This window comes from Cavia porcellus, unplaced genomic scaffold (genome assembly GCF_034190915.1).
Source record: "Cavia porcellus strain 051 isolate PalLab524CR breed Dunkin Hartley unplaced genomic scaffold, mCavPor4.1 scaffold_7, whole genome shotgun sequence".
NCBI lineage: Eukaryota > Metazoa > Chordata > Mammalia > Rodentia > Caviidae > Cavia > Cavia porcellus.
Genome location: NW_026947490.1, coordinates 16,984,338 through 17,003,346, shown reverse-complemented (window position 1 = coordinate 17,003,346; position 19,009 = coordinate 16,984,338). Strand labels below are relative to the sequence as shown.

General features: G+C 51.2%; 2 protein-coding genes across 6 annotated transcripts; one reads left to right on the top strand and one right to left on the bottom strand.

Annotated features, from left to right (window-relative positions):
• The first annotated feature begins 216 nt into the window (after positions 1-216).
• On the top strand, positions 217-15,229 carry Rasgrp4 (RAS guanyl releasing protein 4). Of its 5 annotated transcripts, none has more exons than XM_063252691.1 (17): positions 217-369; positions 2,971-3,155; positions 3,649-3,754; positions 3,870-3,932; positions 4,506-4,637; positions 4,750-4,903; positions 6,167-6,340; positions 7,291-7,407; positions 8,118-8,393; positions 10,559-10,639; positions 10,714-10,818; positions 10,945-11,063; positions 11,158-11,224; positions 12,096-12,132; positions 12,217-12,351; positions 12,454-12,566; positions 13,137-15,229. In XM_063252691.1, the coding sequence occupies exons 1-16, from the start codon at positions 347-349 to the stop codon at positions 12,552-12,554; spliced, it is 1,875 nt and encodes a 624-aa protein (XP_063108761.1). In that variant the 5' UTR covers positions 217-346; the 3' UTR covers positions 12,555-12,566; positions 13,137-15,229. The 5 variants fall into 5 exon arrangements, 3 of the variants coding, with proteins under 3 accessions (XP_063108761.1, XP_063108760.1, XP_063108762.1); XM_063252690.1 differs by having other exon boundaries at positions 11,158-11,302; XR_010048620.1 differs by lacking the exon at positions 13,137-15,229 and having other exon boundaries at positions 11,158-11,318.
• On the bottom strand, positions 14,519-18,532 carry Fam98c (family with sequence similarity 98 member C). The gene is made up of 8 exons (XM_003467148.5): positions 18,150-18,532; positions 17,906-18,051; positions 17,699-17,833; positions 17,158-17,363; positions 16,843-16,920; positions 16,644-16,760; positions 15,739-15,906; positions 14,519-14,871 (listed from the first exon to the last, which is right to left on the bottom strand). Exons 1-8 carry the CDS (start codon positions 18,212-18,214, stop codon positions 14,710-14,712), a joined length of 1,077 nt encoding a protein of 358 aa, XP_003467196.2. The 5' UTR covers positions 18,215-18,532; the 3' UTR covers positions 14,519-14,709.
• Positions 18,533-19,009: the final 477 nt, after the last annotated feature.

The window sequence follows — 19,009 nt, the reverse complement described above, 5'->3', positions numbered from 1 at the left end:
AGTCATACTTTTAAAACATTGCTTTTATTGAAGTATGACAGTGATGGGTCTCAAGACAAGAGAGATGGGGAGATAGCTGAGAGCTGGGCTGGGCGAGGGGGTGGGGGCAGCAGTGCCGGAAACCTCAGCCTGCAGGGATCCCCTCGTGGGGGGAGGGGAGCCTTTGGTCTCTCCCCAGCCTCTTCCTTCCCCCTGGCCTGGGGGTGGGTGGGGAGGGGCAGTTCCTCTTTCCTTCCCAAGCTCTAAGGAGGCCCCAGCTCCCAAGGGGCTGAGAAGTTGGAACCTTGGCCAGCGGGGAGGAGTTGAGTCAACTCCTGCAAGCCCCCCCCTACCCCATCCAGGGACCATGAACAGGAAAGACATGAAAAGGTGAGAGGACCCTCCCCAAAGAGCCAGGGAGCCTCCAAAGCTCCTGGGCCTCCGGCTGTGTGGGAAGTTTGGGGGACTACTAACCTGGCGGGTAGGATGTCTGGCTCCTCTGAGACCAGGCTGAGGGGGCACAGGCAATGAGTTGTTTCAGGGAGTCCAGAGCCAGCCAGAGCTGTGGCTGCTTAAACATGTGTGTCTGAGTCCGGTCCTCTGAGGAGCTACCTTGCGTTCCTTCTCCCTCTCCCCACCCCTCCATCCCAGAGCCCTGAACTGGGTGTTCTTTCCTCCCCGGAGTCTAGCTCTGTCGCAGTGGCTGCTCCCTAGGCTGGAAACTCCAGGGTGCTCAGGGCCCTGCCCCAGGACAGGGGAAGGCGACTGCAGGATGAGGTAGCTAGCTCCCTGCCTCTTAAACCTCTCTGGGCTGCTGCAGACACTAACAAGGCACTGCCAGTCTGCAGGTAAGCGCCAGAGTGGCTGCCTGTGCCGGCAGGTTCTGGGGTGGGCTTCTGTTTCCCAGGCCAGCTTGCCCTCCTGTCCCCAGAAGGGCCCACTGGGTGGCTCCCCCAGCACTCTCACCGGGATTCTGAGGAGCAAAGTAGTTCTCCCGCCCATACTATTCAACAGTTCTGTGGTGGGAGCCTACCGTTTCATTTCCTGGCTATTAAACTAGTTAAGTTACCGAGCTGCTCTGTGTCTTAGTGTCTTTTTCTGTTAATAGAATAATCATAGACCCTGTGATGAAGGGCAGCTCAACCTGAGCATATAGCAGAGCCACGCAGAAGGTTGTAAAACGCCAGTGACTGGGCAGGATTCAGCTCTGGATTCTGTAGGTGGGGAGAGGGCCGGAGAATGTATTTAAACCAAGCTTCCAGGGCACAAGCTTCGGAAGGGTTGGGGACTGTGCTTTGAGAACTGATCTAGAAGGACTGTTCAGCCCTTCCCCCACACCTAGTCACTACTCAGTAATGGCCTTTTTATTTTTATTTTTTCAGTACCCAGGATTTCCCACAGAGCTGGATCCCCAACTCTTATTTTTAATTGTGAGACAGAATCTTGCTCGGGTTACTCGGGCTGGGCTGGAATTTGTGATCCTCCTGCTTCAGCCTCCCAGAGTGCTGGGATCACAGGCATACATTACCACACCCAGCTAAGTTTTTTTCAATATCCAATACCAATCTTCTGAGCAGTGCCTTTGTCCTGAGGGTCTTCCTGTTTCTGGCTTAGCCTTGGTGCCACAGAATTCTTCTCTACCCCCTCCCTTTTTCTCCTCTGCCTCCAGTTCAGGTTTCCCACCTCTGGGACATTAACTAGCCTGGGCAGAAACCAACTTTGTTACTAGCATTTTCAAGAAGCCAGGCAATGGGTGTTTGTAATAGTTCCTAGGGAAGATCCAAAGATGAGCCTCACTTTGGGAAACTAAGGACCAGAGAATAAATGACTCACAAAAGGTCATACAGCCAGTATAAATTTTTCAAAACCCTCCTCCTTTGTGTGTGTGTGTGTGTGTGTGTGTGTGTGTGTGTGTGTGTAGTACCAGGGTTCAAACTCACAACCTTGTGCTTGCCAGGCAGGAACTAAACTCCTACCCCCCTTTTTTGAAGTTTTGAGACAGGGTTTCACTATGCAGTTCAGGTTGATCTTGAACTCACTTTGTAGCTCAGGCTGACCTCAAACTCACAGTGATCTCTTGCCTCAGCCTCCTGAATGCTGGGATTACTGGCATTCTGGCACTGAAACCTGTTCCCTTCTTCCTTCCTTCCCTCCCTCCCTCTTCCTCCTCTATCCTGTTTTTCCCACCTGAAGCAGGAGCTCTGGAGACCACCAGGCAGAGGGAGTTATTTTTAAACTCTCCTTGAAGCTGCCTTAGCTTCAGTGACTGCCTAGTTCCTAGGAGCCCTGAGGAGGCCACTGTAAGATGGCACTTCCTCTCTGAGCTCCAAGTTAGGGACCCAAGCTGGAGGCAAAGACTCCAGGACCTATAAAGCACTAGCTTATACTTGGGGGAGAATTGTGTCACCTGCCTGGGGTAAGGGAGGAGGACAGGAGAGATAAAATCCCAGGAGCTTCCCTGAAGGAGTCAGCTGAGGAGGGCTGAGCCAGAAGTCAGCCTGAAGGCTGAGCCTCCTTACAGAGCCCTGGGAAGGGGAGGAGTGATGTTAGGGCCCTTCCTTCTTGATTCCCTGGGAAGTCCCTAAGAAAGTTTCTTCCATGAAGTCTTAGGACAGAAAATTTGGGAGCAATGGCTGGAAGAGTTCTTGTGATTCTTTGGAGGGTTTCCTGTGATTTCCTGAGAGCCTCTCTTATGAGTCCATGGTAGATCAGGAGTAATTCTGACTTTGCCCATGGGAAATTTTTCTTATGATTCCTTGGGGGCACTGGAGGCACGAGGAATTCTGAGGGTCTGCTCAAAGAAGGGACTTTCCACCGGGTGTGCTGGAGCATGCCTCTAATCCTGGAACTCTAGAGGATGAAGTAGGAGGATTGCCATGAGCCAAGGTCATTCTGGGCTACACAGTGAGTCCAAGGCCTGAAATCCAAAGCAAGAGCCTATTTCAAGGGAGTGGGGGGACTTTCATAATTCTCTGGGGGGTGTACCTACAGGAAGTCCCACCAGGAATGCTTCCGGAAGGCAGGGGGGCAGGACCGGCCTCAACAGGCCCGGCGCCACAAGACATGCCCCAGCCCTGGGGAAATCACGAAGGTCTTGGCTTCCATGAATCTCGGCGTGCTGGCTGAGACCAGCTGCAGCGAAGATGAGCTCCTGGAGAAATGCATCCAATCCTTCGGTGAGTGACCCCACCACCCTGACCCGCTTCCCACAACAAACACCCCCTCTCTCAGCCGCAGTGTTTGGGGGGTAAAAAATGCGTATGTGAGTTGGGCATGGTGGCAGACGTGCTTATAATCTCTGCACTCTTTCAAGCCCAGCCTGGGCCAGTTGGTGACTTAGCAAGACCTGTCTCAAAATAAAAACTAAAAAAGGCTGGATATGTAGTTAAGTGTAAAGGCCTTGGATTCAGTGCAGGGGAGGGGGAACACAAATCATCATCACTACATTAAGAAACATTTGCATTCGTTTTTCTCCTGAGACAAGGAAGGGGAGCAGGACTGATGCTATTTCCACTTTTAACAAGACTTGCCAGGCCCATACATGACACAGATGAGGAAGCTGAGGTAGAGGGAGCACAATCCATAAAGAGCATCACTGTAGAGCTGGCACTTGAACCAGACACTCCATTGTCCAGGGGCCATTCTGACAGAGCCCTCTCTGCTGCCCAGACTCAACCGGTAGCCTGCGCCGCGGGGACCACATTCTCAACATGGTGCTGACCATGCACAGCTGGGTGCTGTCTTCCACTGACCTTGCTGCCCGTTTGCTGACCTCATATCCTCCCAGGACCTGGGTGGAGGGGGAGGGCAGAATCCTGGGAACTTGGGAGATGAAGACAAAGGAGCAGGTGGGTCTGGACACTGACAACAGAGCCTTAACTGGAACTCAAGTACCAAAAGGCCACAAAGGACACACAGGAGCTGAGGCAGCTGCAAATCTGTCACCTGGTCAGGTAAGGCTGGATCAAGACCCCACCCTCATGAACCAAGATTCCCATTTTGCCACCCTACAAAAAAGTAGTTCTCAGGGAGCTCCAGATCCACTCCCTAAAATTCCCTTTGAGTCCCCCCTGGCTTGGTACCTAAAACCCTAAAACCCTCCCAGTTCTGCTCCTTAGAACGCCACCACATCCCCTAAATTCTCTACTAGCTGTCAGACTTCCAGCTCTGATCTCCCCAGCCCCACCTCCTACATGTCCCAGCCTAGCTCCTGTGACCCTCACAAGATTCTCCCCAAACCTCACCCACAGGGACCACACTGTATTTCCTGGGATGTACCAACTGTCATGCTTCCCAACAGTCCTACTTCTAAGGGCCCCCTCCTGTGACTCTCAGATTCTCCTAGCCTGTGTTGACACCTCCAGTCGTACCCCAGAGATTCCCCTAGCCCTCTATTGCCCCTCCAGAGACCCAAGCACACATGCAGATACCCCTAGCTCAGCATCCAGAGGTTCCTCAGCCCAAAAGGCCCCTTAGGAGACCTTCCCCACCCAGCCTCATCCCACTTGTCTCTAAACCTCTCTCAGGTACTGGATGACCCGACATCCAGAGGCAGTGCACCAGGATCCTCAGCTGGAAAAAGTTATAGCACGTTTCTGGGCCACCGTGACCCAGGAGGGCAACTCGACTCAGAGGAGCCTAGGAGACACCTCTAACCTGTGAGGCACCCCCATGCCCCCTCCCTATCCTACCCCAGTCTGCCATTTCCCACCACATCCCCAGGCCTTCACCCCTGTACCACTCCAATGCTTTGTTCCTCTCGGCCCCCAGCCTGAGCCCTGGTGGCCCTGGCCCCCCACCTCCCATGAGCAGCCCAAACCTGGGCAAAAAGTGCAAAGTATCCTTGCTTTTCGACCACCTGAAGACAGACGAGCTGGCTGAGCACCTTACTTATCTGGAGTTCCAGGCCTTTCAAGCTATCACGGTGAGAAGTCCTCTCCCTGCCCCCATCCCTTCCTGAGCAGGACAGAGATGGGGATCAGAGGACCTCTTCATGGGCATGGGCATGCAGCTGGGATCCTGTGGGGAGGGTTTGCTGAAGACCTGGCCTGTACTTACCACTGAACAACAGCCCTAAACCCAAGCTGGGATCTTAAACTCCTCAACTGTCACACGGGGGGAAATGGGTTTACTTGGCTGAGCACAGAGCCCCGGGTTCCAGTCCCATCAATTCCTTCTTACCCGAGTAGCTCTGAACTAGTTTCCCAACCTCACTGGACTCACTTGTAGAAGTCATATTTCCCTGGGTGGAGAGAAGAGTAAAAATCCTATTTAGAAATGCTTGTTGCAATATCTAGCGTGTAGTGAGTGCTCAAAATTTTTATCAATTATGAATTTCCTCAACAAGCATTTCAATTTACTATAACTCAATTTCCTCATCTGTAAAAGAGGATATTAAAGTTCCTGCCTCACAAGAACAGAGCCTGATCTAGAGTAAATGCTGCCTGGTAGAATCATTTGAAATTGCTGTTTTTCACCTACCAAAATGTCAGTGTCATGGGCGTCAGTGTAGATGTGGGTTATCTAATGACATCTGGACATCACTAATCCAAGGCATGGTGGGGATCCAGTTCCCTAATGTGAAATGAAATCTTCCTGAGTCTGTGTGTGTAAATATACATATAGATGGTACCGTGGGTGTGGATGTGGAATTACATACCATTGAGCAGAAAAATAGAAATTGGTTTCAAGTTCTTCCCTTTTGCTTCCCTTTGTGTACAAGCCAGGTATGAGTTAAAGAGTATACACTGGGTTCCTGCCCTGACTCGTGCTGGGCATGAGTGTGACACTGGGCAAATTACCTACCCTTTCTGTGCTCCAACTGCCTCTTCTCTAACATGACACTAATAGTATTAGTCCACCTCTTAGAGTCTTTGTTGTTGTTGTTTTGTTTGGTACCGGGAATCAAACTCACAACCTCCTGCTTGCCAGGTAGGCACTGTGCTGCTAAGTTATATTCCGGTCCCTACCTTGTAAGGTTTTGAGGATTAAATTAGTTCATATGACTCAGTGCTCGGAATAGTACCTGACTTCGAACGTTTATCCTTAAAAGATCATCATGGCAGCTCAAGGGATAACAGATGACAATGGTCACTCAGGCTGGGCCAGGCTAGGACATCGGAGGTTTTGAATGCTAAAGGGTGAGATGTGAGGGGCACGGCCCAGCTGACTCCCACTTCATTCCCAGCCCCAGGACCTGCGGGACTACGTTTTGCAGGGCTCGGTGCGGGGCTGCCCAGCCCTGGAGGCTTCCGTGGGTCTCAGCAACAGCGTGTCCCGCTGGGTGCAGGTCATGGTGCTGAGCCGTCCCGGACCTGCACAACGTGCGCAGGTGCTGGACAAGTTCATTCACGTGGCACAGGTGAGGGCACCCCGCCTCTCCGCTCGCTTTCTGGGCGCTCCTACGGGCCTGGGCACTGCTAGCTACCTGGCCCCTCCCCCAAGGCCGCTGTCCTCAGCTCTGACCTTCGCCTGTCTCTGCCTAGACATCGCCACGCCCTCCCCATCCTTCCCCAGTGCTTGACTCTAGACTTGGAGTTAACTGAGTCCCTCCTGACGCAGCCTCCCAAGCCCTATTCCATCCAGGGTCACAGTCTGCCCTTCCCCAAGCCGCGGCTTCCCCAGCCCCGCCCCTCGTTGCGCCCCTCCCTTTTGGGAAAAGGGAAGCCCTGCCGCTGGGCCACGCCCCTTCGCGTATTTCCAGGCACACCGCGCCCTTCCTCTGTCCTCTTCGTGTTTTTTTTTTTTTTTTTTTTTTTTTTTTTTTTTTTTGCTTCCTCTTGCTGGGGCCTTTGCAAAACGTGGGGGCTCTGGCATCGGCCAGGGGTCCCTATGAGCTGAGCATCTTCCATTTCCTTCTCTCCTCAGCAATTTCCGCCCTTCAAACTTGGAAAGGGAAAGTTTAGGGAATCTCCAGTACAGGTTTTCGTCCTTCTGACCCTCCATGTCACTCTGGCCCGTTCACCTCTACCTGCTTCCCACCTTCCACCCACATCCCACATGCCTTTTGATGTCCCTCGCTGGTGTGATCCTAACAGCACCCTGATCCAGAAGCCTGACGCCCTGGCATCTGCCCTGACATCTGTCTGATACGCACATGTATTCCCCATGTCCATCCAGCTCCCCCACTTTGTCTGTCTAACCTCACATTGGCCCTTTTCCTGCCTGGCATACCTACCTTCTCTCACCTGTCTTGCCCGTATCCACAATGATCCACACACATACTTGAGACTGAGTCAGCAGCTGCCAATGAATTCCACCTTGGCTGCCCTTGGTGACACCTTTCATCTCTGGTATTACCTTTCTTCCTAGAGGCTCCACCAGCTGCAGAATTTCAACACACTGATGGCAGTTACGGGGGGCCTGTGTCACAGTGCCATCTCCAGACTGAAGGACTCCCATGCCCACCTGAGCCCTGAAAGCACTAAGGTGAAACCCCACCCCACTCTCCAAAGTTACAAGTGCTCAGCTATCCTGAACCCCACATTTAATTCTCCAGCCACCCTCAATCCCTGCCAAGCTCTGGAAACACCTGAGGGCATGGCCCCTCAGAATGCCACAGACCCGGAGGCCGGATTCCTCCTCCCTGTCCAGGCCCAGGCACTAACTCCTCTGTCCTCATGGGTCTGATCCTGAGCTGGCCTGGAGGGAGACAGATGGGAGACATGCTGACAGCTGGCCGTCCAGGTGGCCAGCTATGTCAACCAGCTAAAGATGCCAACATTTGGGCCATCCATGGGAATAACATAGGTTGGATGATGTCCTGAGAAGTATCTGGGAAATGAGACTAGTCTGGTGTATGGCTGCAGTCAGGGAGTGGTAAGAAAATGAGCGGGGGATGTCCAGAGGAAGGTACATGGCCTGCACTGGCTGGCCCAAGATGTTTGGGTTTTAAAGGCAGTGGGGAGCTGGAGAAGGTTTGGGGGTGGTGCTAACACCCGTGATCAATCTGGGCTTTTAAATTACTGTAGCCTGGGGAATGGTGGATGGTAGGGCCTCTCAGTACTTTGAGGGAGATGCTAAAGCCAATGTGGGTTAGGGAGGGGCTCAAACCTAGGAAGGAAGCTGCCAGGACCCTTCCCTCCAAGGAGCTGGAAGCACAGCACTGCTTTCTCTCCTAACACTCCCCTCCCACACAGGCCCTGCTGGAGCTGACCAAACTCCTTGCCTCCCACAACAACTATGTCTCCTACCGCCGCACCTGGGGTGGCTGCACAGGCTTCCGGTTGCCTGTGCTGGGTGTGCACCTCAAGGACCTGGTGTCCCTACATGAGGCACAGCCTGACAGGTTGCCTGATGGCCGCCTGCATTTGTCCAAGCTGAATAGTCTCTACCTGCGACTGCAAGAGCTGGCAGCCCTCCAGCAGCAGCAGCCCCCCTGCAGTGCCAGCAAGGACCTGCTGCATCTGCTCACGGTGAGCAAGGGAATGAGAGTCAGACACCTGGGTACTGAGGCTCTACAGGGCGTTGAACAAGTCACTTAATCCTTTGGCCTCAGTTTCCCTATCTACAAAATGGGAATATTTATAGGACCCACTTCAGAGGGCAGTTGAGAAGAATCAACAAATATAATTTATATATTTTTTTAAAACGAAACAGAGTACAGTGAGGTGAGCTCTAAGTGAATGTCACTTTCCTGTGGGTTCTGTGGACCCAAGTATCTCCTGATCTTAGCTCTAGAATTATATATGTGAAACCAAGACTGTGTGCTTTTTTTGGGGGGGGGGGCAGGGTCTTGCTATGTAGTTTAGGCTAGGCTTTAACTCACTATGTACTGCAGGTTGCTTCATGTGCATGGTAATCCTCCTGCCTCAGCCTCCCAAGTGCTGAAATTATAGGTGTACATCCCCTTACCTAACCCAGTTATAGGTTCTGACATTTTCATACCAATAGTTGAAAATTCCAAGTATTGACATATTTGGAATTTAAGCAAAAAGCTGACAGCTACTGATCAGTTTGCTATGTGCCAGTTACTGTATTACCACTCCACAGATGACTTCATTCCAATTCATAGTCCCACACAGTGGGGATTCTTCTTGTGTTCATCCAACAGATTTGAAAACTGAGATCCAGAGACATGAGATCATTTGCCTACTGTCCAACAACAGTAAAACCACTGTTTACATCAAGGCAGGACAGCTTCCTAGAATGTGTGTTAGTATGCTAACAATTGTACCAAATCTTAAAACTGAGGGCAGGAAGTTAACTCTTCTTTACTGAAGACTCTAACAATAAAAAACTCTGAGGGCTCTGTAACCTAAGACAATAAAGGTGAATTTTCAGATGCTAAAATTAGAGTTTTACTATGTTTGGCACAACCTATGCAAAATGAAAACATGGGCTCATTGTTCTAAATTATTAAAAATTCAGGGCCCAGGAATTTAGTTCAGCAGCACAAGCGCCTGCCTTGAAAGCTCAAGGTAGTGAGTTCAATCCCTGATACACACCCCCCCACCCCAAATGCAGCTGGGGATACAGCTCAGTGGCACAGTGCTTGCCGGCAAGTGAAAGGTCATGAATTTGATTCCAGTCCCCAAAAAAAAATTCAACCCAAGGGCTGGGGATTTAGCTCAGCAACATAAGCACCTGCCTTGTAAGCAGGCAGTCATGAGTTCGATCCCCAGTACCGATAAAAAGGAAAAAGACAAAAAAAAAAAAAAAAAAGATTAAAAAAAAAATTCAACCCAGGTCTGATAGTGCACATCTGTAAATGCAGCACTCTGGGAGGCTGAGGCAGGAAAGTCACAATTTTGAGTGTAGCCTGGGCAATTTAGCGATTTAGTGAGATCCTGTCTCAAAACATAAAAAGGGGGGCTAGTCATGTATTTCAGCCCAGAGGCCCAGGGTTTAATCCCCCGTACCCTACCCCACCAAAAAACAAAACCAAACAAAAAACCCAACTGCTCTTCTGTAAGACTGATATTCTTGAGGGAGACAGCCAAATGAAATCAAGTGACTAAGTCTTATTACTTTTAGACAAGGGTTAGAGACAAAACTAAGGCCAAAAAAGGGGCCCAGCCGGTGTGATGGCACATACCTATGATCCCAGCACTCAGGAGGCTGAGGCAGGATTTATGGGAGTTCGAGACCAGCCTTGGCTACAAAGTGACTTCAAGACCAGCCTGAACTGCATAGTGAAACCCTGCCTCACAAAGATTTTAAGTAAGATTTTACAGTTTTAAGTAAGAGCATCAGAAGGCCCTGGTGAGAATGAGGAGAAAGCAGAGGTAGTGCAGAGTGTGACTAGAGTGTGAGCAACAGAAAGCCTGAGCAATCTCTGGAGGAGTTTTTGAACAGAGAATGAACTTGGCTTGGTGGCACACACCAGTAATCTCAGGGCTCTGGGAGGCCAAGGCAAGCCGATCTCATGAGTTTGAGTCCAATCTGGGCAGTTTAGTGACTTAACAAGACCTTGTCTCAAAAAAACCCCAGTACCACAAAAAAACAAAAAAACAAAAAAGGGAGGCAAGAGTGCTGGGGATATAGATCAGGGCCAAGACCCTGGCTCAATCCCCAGTGCCACAGAAAAAAGCACAGCGGAGTTCCAACAGGAGGGTCTGTAACACCTGCCCACCCCCAGCTCTCCCTAGATCTCTTCTACACGGAGGACGAGATCTACGAGCTCTCCTACACCCGCGAGCCCCGCTATCCCAAGAGTCTGGTGAGCCGGACCCCTGGCCTGTAATTCTCCTGCTCAAGCCTGTGCACCAGCTAAGCCCCTCTGTCCTCCCCCAGCCGCCTTCCCCCTTCAGAGATCTTCTGGTGGTGGAGTGGGCCCCTGGTGTGACGCCCAGGCCAGACAGGGTTACCCTGGAACGGCACGTGGAGCAGCTGGTGGAGGTAGGAGGGACTGCAGCTGACAGAGGGCACCAGAGCCTCCTGCAAGGCCTTGAAGGGTGGAGGACACTGGACTGTGGGACTGACCTGGATACTGGGCCTCACCCTGCCCTCTCTGCTCCTCTCAAGTCCGTGTTCAAGAACTATGATCCTGAAGGACGTGGCACCATCTCTCAGGAGGACTTTGAACACCTCTCCGGCAACTTCCCCTTCGCTTGCCATGGGCTTCACCCACCCCACAGCCTGGAGTGAGTGGCCCTGACTTCTGGTTCCTCTGAAGATGGGGACCCTGGGGTTGCTGGGAGAAGGTACCCTCGTGCTGAGGCACAGTCTCCACCCTAGGGGCGGCTCCTTTAGCAGAGAGGAGCTGACTGAATACCTGCTCCGCGCCAGCAGCATCTGCTCCAAGGTGGGCCTGGCTGTCCTGCACACCTTCCATGAGGTCGCCTTCCGAAAGCCCGCCTTCTGTCACAGCTGCAGCGGCTTCGTGAGCACCCTGCCCTGTTAGCGCCCACCAAGCCCACCTTCCTCCATCTCCCTTGACACATCTCAACTCCTTACAGCAGCCAACTCTGCCGTGGGCAGCAGGAGGGGTTGTCCCCATATCCAGATAATTCTCAGATTCCAGAAACATACCCCTAAACGCAAATAATCTGCACACTTCATATAAACCCTACACACTGGACATTCCTAGAAAATCTCTGAATTACAATTAGGGGCCAAATTCCAGATAATCTCTACCTTAGACAATTGCCAAGCCATGCATATCTAAAATTCCATGGGTAATCTCTAAAATGCTATATAATCTACACACCCTGAGTAGATTGTGTCCACAGAGAATCCATCTCCAAATTTCTAGACTCTAACTCATCCAAAGCCGTTATATTTCCAAACTCAAGGGATCCTCTAACTCTGGATTATGGATGGGTTTCCTACTCTCCAAACAAACTAGAGAATAAACCTCAGATTACTCCCCAAATTTATTCTTTCACCAAGCCTGGACTGAGCATCTCCCATGTGTACACCACAGAAATAATGTAGTCACTGTGCATAGAACAAGTTAATCAAACATTTGATTAACTTCAAAATTCACAAATGCTAATAGCCTACATGATTCCCCAAGCTTGAGGTGGTCTCCAAATTCCTTTCATTCAAGTTAAACCATCAAATTCTTGAGGATTTTAAAAACTTGGCAGTTTCCCTCTGGCCAAGCCCAGCCCAGCCAGCCCAGAGCTCTCCCTCCTCAAGCCTAGGTGACCCATTCTGCTTTCTCTTCCCAGCTCTGGGGTGTCACCAAGTATGGCTACCGCTGTCGGGGTGAGTGGGGTATCCTAGAATGAGAGGGATGCCAGAGCCTGCAGGCTGAAAGATAGAGGTGCTAACTCCTCTTTTTCCCCCCAGACTGTGGGCTGTGTTGCCACAAGCACTGTAGAGACCAAGTGAGGGCAGAGTGTAAGAAGAGGCCAGGGGCCAAAGGTGATGCCGGACCCCCAGAGATGCCCATCCCACCCACACCAGCTCCCTCTGCCAGCTGTGGTGAGACCCAGAACCAAGCAGTGCTGAGAAGGGGACCTGGTGGATGGGAATTACTTCTAACATCCTGCTATCATATGCACATCCTTTGTTGCTCTCCAACAGGCTCAGAGGAAAATTTCTCCTACACACTGTCCCTGGAACCTGAGACTAGATGCCACCTTCACCATGTTTGGACCCAGACAGAGCCCCCACACCCTTCCTGAGAACCAGAGATGGTGAGCTGGAACTACCCTCTACCCCCAACTGGAAACCAGCAAATTTAGGGAGTCATGGCAAAGTAAAAATGTGTAAGAGGTCCTACTCACCCAGATGGGAGGGTATAGATACAGGTCAATTTCTAATGTTGACAGGAAACTACAAGTTTCAATATATAGGGAAGAGGGATAACTCCTAGAACAGGAAAAGATTTTGGGGGAATACCAGTAAGATGACAAAAATAAGGTCAATTATATCAGGAGCTACAATAAATATTGGTGGAGTAAATTTCCCTAGTCAAAGGTAGAGACTCAGAATTGGTTTTTTTTTTTTTTAAAAAAAGCTAGACATGGTACTCTACACCTGTAATCCCAGCACTTGAGTGACTGAGGCAGAAGGATTACAACTTTAAGGCCAGCCTGCACTACATAGTGAGGAAAATAAAAGTGTAAAACATAAATACACACACACAGTCCACCGGGGACCTGCTTTCATCCACTTAGCCACACTCCAGGTGAGGTACTGCTCTTGGAGGTAACCATCTCCTAGTCATCTTACACCCCCTTCACCACCTGTCTTCCTCCTTCCAGGTCCCCCTCCCAGTGACCACCCCACCGTGTATCTCATCCTCCAAGCTGGAATCCTAGACATCATCTTGGGCTCCTCTCCCCAGTCCTGTCCTAGAACCTCCAAAGACAAACCTCCTACACACACACACTGCCTTTGATGAAGCGGCCATCACCTTACTCTGCAAATGTTTTCTGCCTTTGCATCACAGTGTCTACTATGCATACTCCCTTTTGCCATACTTAGCATCCAGTAGCTTCATTTTGGGTATGTGCAGATTTAGGCATCTCACCAATGTCCTAAATACCCACTGCACAGAGGAGGAGATTAAGGCCTGGTGAAGTTAAACTGCTGGCCCGAGGTGGCAAGGCCCCAAGGGTGAGAAGAGGATTCGAATCCTGGTCCTCAGTTGGTGTGGTGGCACACTGCTGTAATCCGCGCATCCTGGAGGCTGAAGCAGGAAAACTGCTGCAAGTCTGAAGTCATCCTGGCCTGTAGTGGGTTCAAGGCCAGCCTGAATTATAGTGAGATCCTGCCTCAAGAAAACAAAAACAGAAATCCTGATTCTCTAGACTTGAAACTCTAGGCCAATGTGCTCCATGGATGCTGGTGGAGGGCAGAAAGGGCAGGACTGGAGTGGACAGAGTTCTGAAAAGTGGGTCACTGAGACAGCAGAGAAAGCTGGGAAGGACCTGGAACTTGGAGCCTGTAAGCATGAATCGGGTCCCATTCAACTTCTGCTCAGAACCCTCTATAGCTCCTCTCAGTCAAGGGCACAGCCAGTCCTCACTGTAGTCCCCAAAGCACATGATCTACTGCCACGTCTCTGATCTTGCCTCTTTGCCCTCTCACTCATCCTGCTTCAGCAATATTGGCCTCAGTTGTCCTTGAATACTACCCTCAAATACTACCTCAGGACCTTTGCACCAACTTTCCCTCTGCTTGGAATGTTCTCCCCATGAGGCCCCTGAGCTCCCTGTCTGGCACTTTAATGATATCCCCTTAGTGAGGCCTTCCTGACCGTACTCAAAGACATGGTCCTCCCCCTACCAATTCCATGTTCTTGTTTTATTTTTTCCATAGTGCTTTTCTTCTCTGACAAACTATATATTTCACCTGTTTATCTTGTTCAGTGTCTTTCCCCTCACCAGGAATGTCAGCTTTAGGTGAGTGAGGACTTTGATCTGTATCTTCAACTGCCATATCCCCAGTGCCTAGAACAGAGCTGGCCCAGGGTGAAAAGGTGAAAAGTCCTGTCCCGTATCTGAGTACGTCCTTCCCTACACCTAGAGGGACAGATCTGTTGCTGAAGAACCTAAGAGTTTGCAGAGTCAGAGGGGCAGAGACCCCCACCCCTCCACAAACTTATGTACCTCTGACCTGGCTCCCACAGAAACAGGTCCTATTGTCATTGAAAATTAAATTTATTTTCCAGAGAACATGGCTCTGGTGTTGAGTAGTGGATGGGTACACAACATCTGGAGCCTTTGGATTAGGGGAGAAGGGCTTGGATGTCAGGTGCCAAGGAAAACCCTCAGACTGACTCCCCAAAGATTACCAGTGCCAGCAGCAACTCACAGATGCCCCTAACCGCCTTTACTTCTTCTTCTTCTTCTTCTTCTTCTTCTTCTTCTTCTGGCCCCAATGTTGGTGGCCTGCCTTTCGCCCTCCATCTTCTCTGCAGCTCTGCCAGGTGGGCATGGGTGCCTCCAGCTCACTTGGGCGGCCTCCTCGGTCTGGCACATCACCCATAAGTACCTGAGAGTTGATCAGACTTGAGTTTCAGAGAAAGAAATGTATCTTGGGTAAAGGGAACAGCTTGAGGCTGAAGAAAGAAAAGCAAACATTGACTATTTGCGCATAGTAGGTGGACTGGTGGAAGATGCAAGCATGGAGCTGCTAAGGGCCTCGAGAGAAGGAAAGTAAAGGAAGGGTGGTGCAGAAGTTGAGAGTAGCTTGATTTTCTGCTTCATTTATGGGCTTTATACAACATTTCTAGCAAAGTAGTGGTTTTTTTCTAGGTATCCTTCAATTTGTGCACCAAAGTTTAAGACTGCTTAGGCGAAGTAGGAGACTAGATACTTTTATCATTAAAACAGAAAGTATTTCTAGGGTTTTTTGTTTTGTTTTGTTTTGTCTTTTTGAGACAAGGTCCCGCTATACAGTTCAGGCTCGCCTTGAGCTCACTTTGTGGCCCAGGCTGGTCTCAAACTTGCAACAGTCCTCCTGCCTCAGCCTCCCAAGTGCGAGGATTGCAGGCAGTATTTCTGCTTTAAAGAGCAATTAAAATACAATACAATCGACAGGGTGAGGTGATGGGAAAGGAGTTTAACCCAAAGCTGAAGAGGAAGGTGCTGACTCACAGGAGGACTTTGGTTTCAAAGCACTGGGGAGCCATGGAAGGGTTTTGAAGTAGGAATTCCACGGCCAAATTCTGGGGTTTGAAAGTTCCTTCCAGCTGTCTCAGGAAGTGGGTAGATTAGGGGTGATGAGGCCAGAGGCCAGGAAGCAAGAACATGGGAGCAAGAATCAGGAGAGCAAAAGACAAGTGTGGACCAGGGCAAGGGCTGAAAGGCCAATGTGAAGGCCAAGGATGCTGGGCCCTTTCTCACCCCTAGTGCCCACCTTGTTTATGGCACAACAGGTCCCTCGGCGGGCTGCCAGACTGGTAGCTGGAACCAGTCGAGAAAGGTCAGCTCGAGCAGCCAGAACATGTGAGATGGAGACATCAGATTCTGGGGTCAGGACCTCTCGAAGTGGGGTCAGCACTGCTTTCATAGCCTTTCCTTGGGTCTAGGAGTGGGACACATAGAGAAGGTACGAGAGCACTCCCCAGCTGGGACCTGCCATCTTCCCCACTCAGAGTCACTGTATGCTTTGGATAGGGTTTGTTTTCCAAAGGGTGATGTGCTAGAATCTTGGTCCCCAGTGAGATGGCATTAAGCAGTGATGGAACCTTTAAGGTGGGGAGCTAATTAGGTCATGAAGACATCGCCTTTGAAAGGGATTAATGCCAGTGTTGCAGGAGTAGGTTAGGTTTCACTGGCTACTAAGAGAGTTAGATGTTATAAAGTGAGCCACACTAATTTGTCGGCTTCCGTGTTAGCCACTCTTGCATGTGCACTTACTGTGATCATTTCATTATGTTGTGATACAGCATGAGACCCTCACCAGATCTGGGTGCCCAAGCTTGGATTGCTTGGACTACTCAGCCTCCAAAGCCACAAGCCAAGATAAACCTCTTTTCCTTATAAAATACCCCACCTCTGATATTTTGCCACAGCAACACAACAGACTAAGATACCCTACTGCCTACATTACTCCAAAGGTGAGTACTAACGACACGCCTAGCTCAGAGCTAGAATCTCTTGGAGGCTTTGAGATTTTAGAAGCCACAAACCTTGTAAGTCTAAAATGGCCTGTGCCTCAGAACCTTGAACAGGTAACATTCCTGGCCCTCATTCCTCCTCACTGCAGCGGTGGCCCCACAACTGGGCCTCCCTACTCTTGCCAGGGTCTTTTGCCCACACCTCTGCCCGATCAGTCCAGTGGAAAGCAGATGTAGTGAGGTCCAGGCGTCTGAGAAGAAGGCAGCGGCGGCAGTAGTACTGATCTTTCAGGCTTTGGGACAGAGACTCCAGTGCTTCCTGGCAGAAAAGATCTCAGTCATACCAGGGACACCTCTCATCCCCTCTTCCAGATGTTTAACACAGCCATGTACAATCTTACCCATCGGGGTGCATCCAGTGGGTTGTTGAGGAGGGGCAGCATGGACCCTGGGGGCAGGGAAGGCAGCAGCTCAGAGATCTGATGGGAGAAGTCAGAAATCAACTGAGGCAGAAACAGGACAGACAGCTCCGTGGACCCCACAGTTCCCCTCAGCCCACAGGGCCTAGGCCATAAAACAAGAATTGTGGCTACAGCTCCGGGGGAAAAAAAAAAAAAAAAAAAAAATCTGGTGGCTGGGAACTCTGAGGCAGCTGCTTCTGGAGAAATAATCCTCTCCCCAAGCAAGGTGGGGTAGGGAAGGGACTGGCTCTCTACCTTGGCATGTAATTCCTGGAGTAGCTGGCTAGCTGGGGTCACCAGCAGGGGTAAGGGCAGTCTTAGGGCTTGAAGGGTGAGGACTAGTTCCTGGACCATGTCAGCTCCTTCTTTTGTTTCTTTTCCAAGAGGAGGCATAGGGCTGGAGTCCAGAGTGGACTGCAAGCACAGGAGGCGGGCAGCCTGGAGCTCAGAGCAGAGAAAACCTAAAAAATAGGAGAAAAGATCTTTGCAGGTGCAAAGAGGGAAGGCTGCTACCTCACCACTTTGTAGTCCCGCTTACCCAGGGCCCAGGCTCCCCTCAAAGTAAGCATCACTCGGGAAGAAACCACCTGCCCTGTTACTTCCATTTCAGTCCATTCGAGCTTTCAGACTCTCAACAAGATTCTAACCGTTTGTCGGTCCCCATTCTGATCCCACCAACCTCATACCCTCTGGTCCGCCTCCAAGTCCTGGCTCTGCCCCCCGCAGCTAAAACCGCCCCCTCTGGAGGCGCTGGCCTTGCCCACTTCCGCATCCCCAGGCCGCGCGAGGGGCTCACGCAGCAAGCGTGTGCTAGCGCTCAGCTCCAGCAGCTCCGCCGCGCGTCCCCCGCCGTACAGCGCGCGATCCGGGCAGTGCAACGCCCGAAGAAGGTCGGGGAGCTGCCGCAGAAATTCCTCCTCAGCGCCGGGGCCTGCGAGAGGCGGTAGATGTCAGGGTGCAGGACACGCGACTCCACCCCTCCGGCCCTCTGCTCCCCACGCACCGTCGCCCGCGCTCAACACCTCGACGCCCTCATCTTGTCGCTTCAGGGCGCCCAGGGTCGCCAACTCCGCCACCAGCTGCGCGCACAGCGCCCTGAAGTCTGGGCACGAGGTGCTCCACGACGCTGCCTCCGGGAAAGTCCCATACCTGCGGCGAGGCAGGGATCAGTGCAAAGCCTTTTCCGCCCGTGTCTGAGGCAAAGCCGCCCTCCTGCACCACCCCCGGCACGCCGCACACCCTCTTACCCCAGGGTTTGCAGGTCCCGGGACAGCGCGGCTAGCTCCGCAGTTCCTGCCTCCGCCCCCTCCATGGAAGGGTCGCCTCCAGGCCCAGCGCGCGCCCCCTTCCGGCCGTTTGCAAGCTCCGCCCCATCGCCGCACCCGCCTCGCGCTGTTATGGCCCCGACCAATCAGCGCCTCCTCGCGGAGGAACTTTACGCTCCAATTGGTGCAAGAAAAGGCGGAGCCTACCCCCTTAGGTCCACCAGTGCGGTTCTTCAAATCTGTCAAGGGCTAGAAATTCCTGAGCTTGCTGGAAATCCTGGCACTTTGCGACCAGGCTAGTGAGGGTCGCTGTTGTGATGACATATAAGCAACTTCTCTTTCTTTCGATTACCTTCTACTTTTAAAGCACCTCAGAGAAAATTTTGTTCGCCCAGTTTTGTGCCAAACTCAAAAATTTGCCTCACCGCTCACACTCATGACCTACCCTTCCTGAATTACAACGTGCCCCTGAGGCCTTCAGTCCTGTGCATCCCTAGTCCTTGGATAAGGTAGAAGGTGCGACACACCATCTTAAACGGGAGATTGCACCCTAGGAAATGGGTAGGCAGGATTAGGGTTTAACTCCACTCACCAGCTTCTGTCCAAACTGCTTCCAAAGGATAGTGATAGTACCTATTCTTAAAATTCTTGATGAGGATTGATTAGTTCTTATATTAAAAATTGCAGGGGCTGGGGATTTAGCTCAGCGGCATAAGCGCCTGCCTTCCAAGCAGGCAGTCGTGAGTTCGATCCCTGGTACCGGTAAAAACGAAAAAGACCAAAAAAAAAAAAAAAAAAAAAAATTTGCTTAAGAGACACATTGGATTTGCTCAAGAAGAACA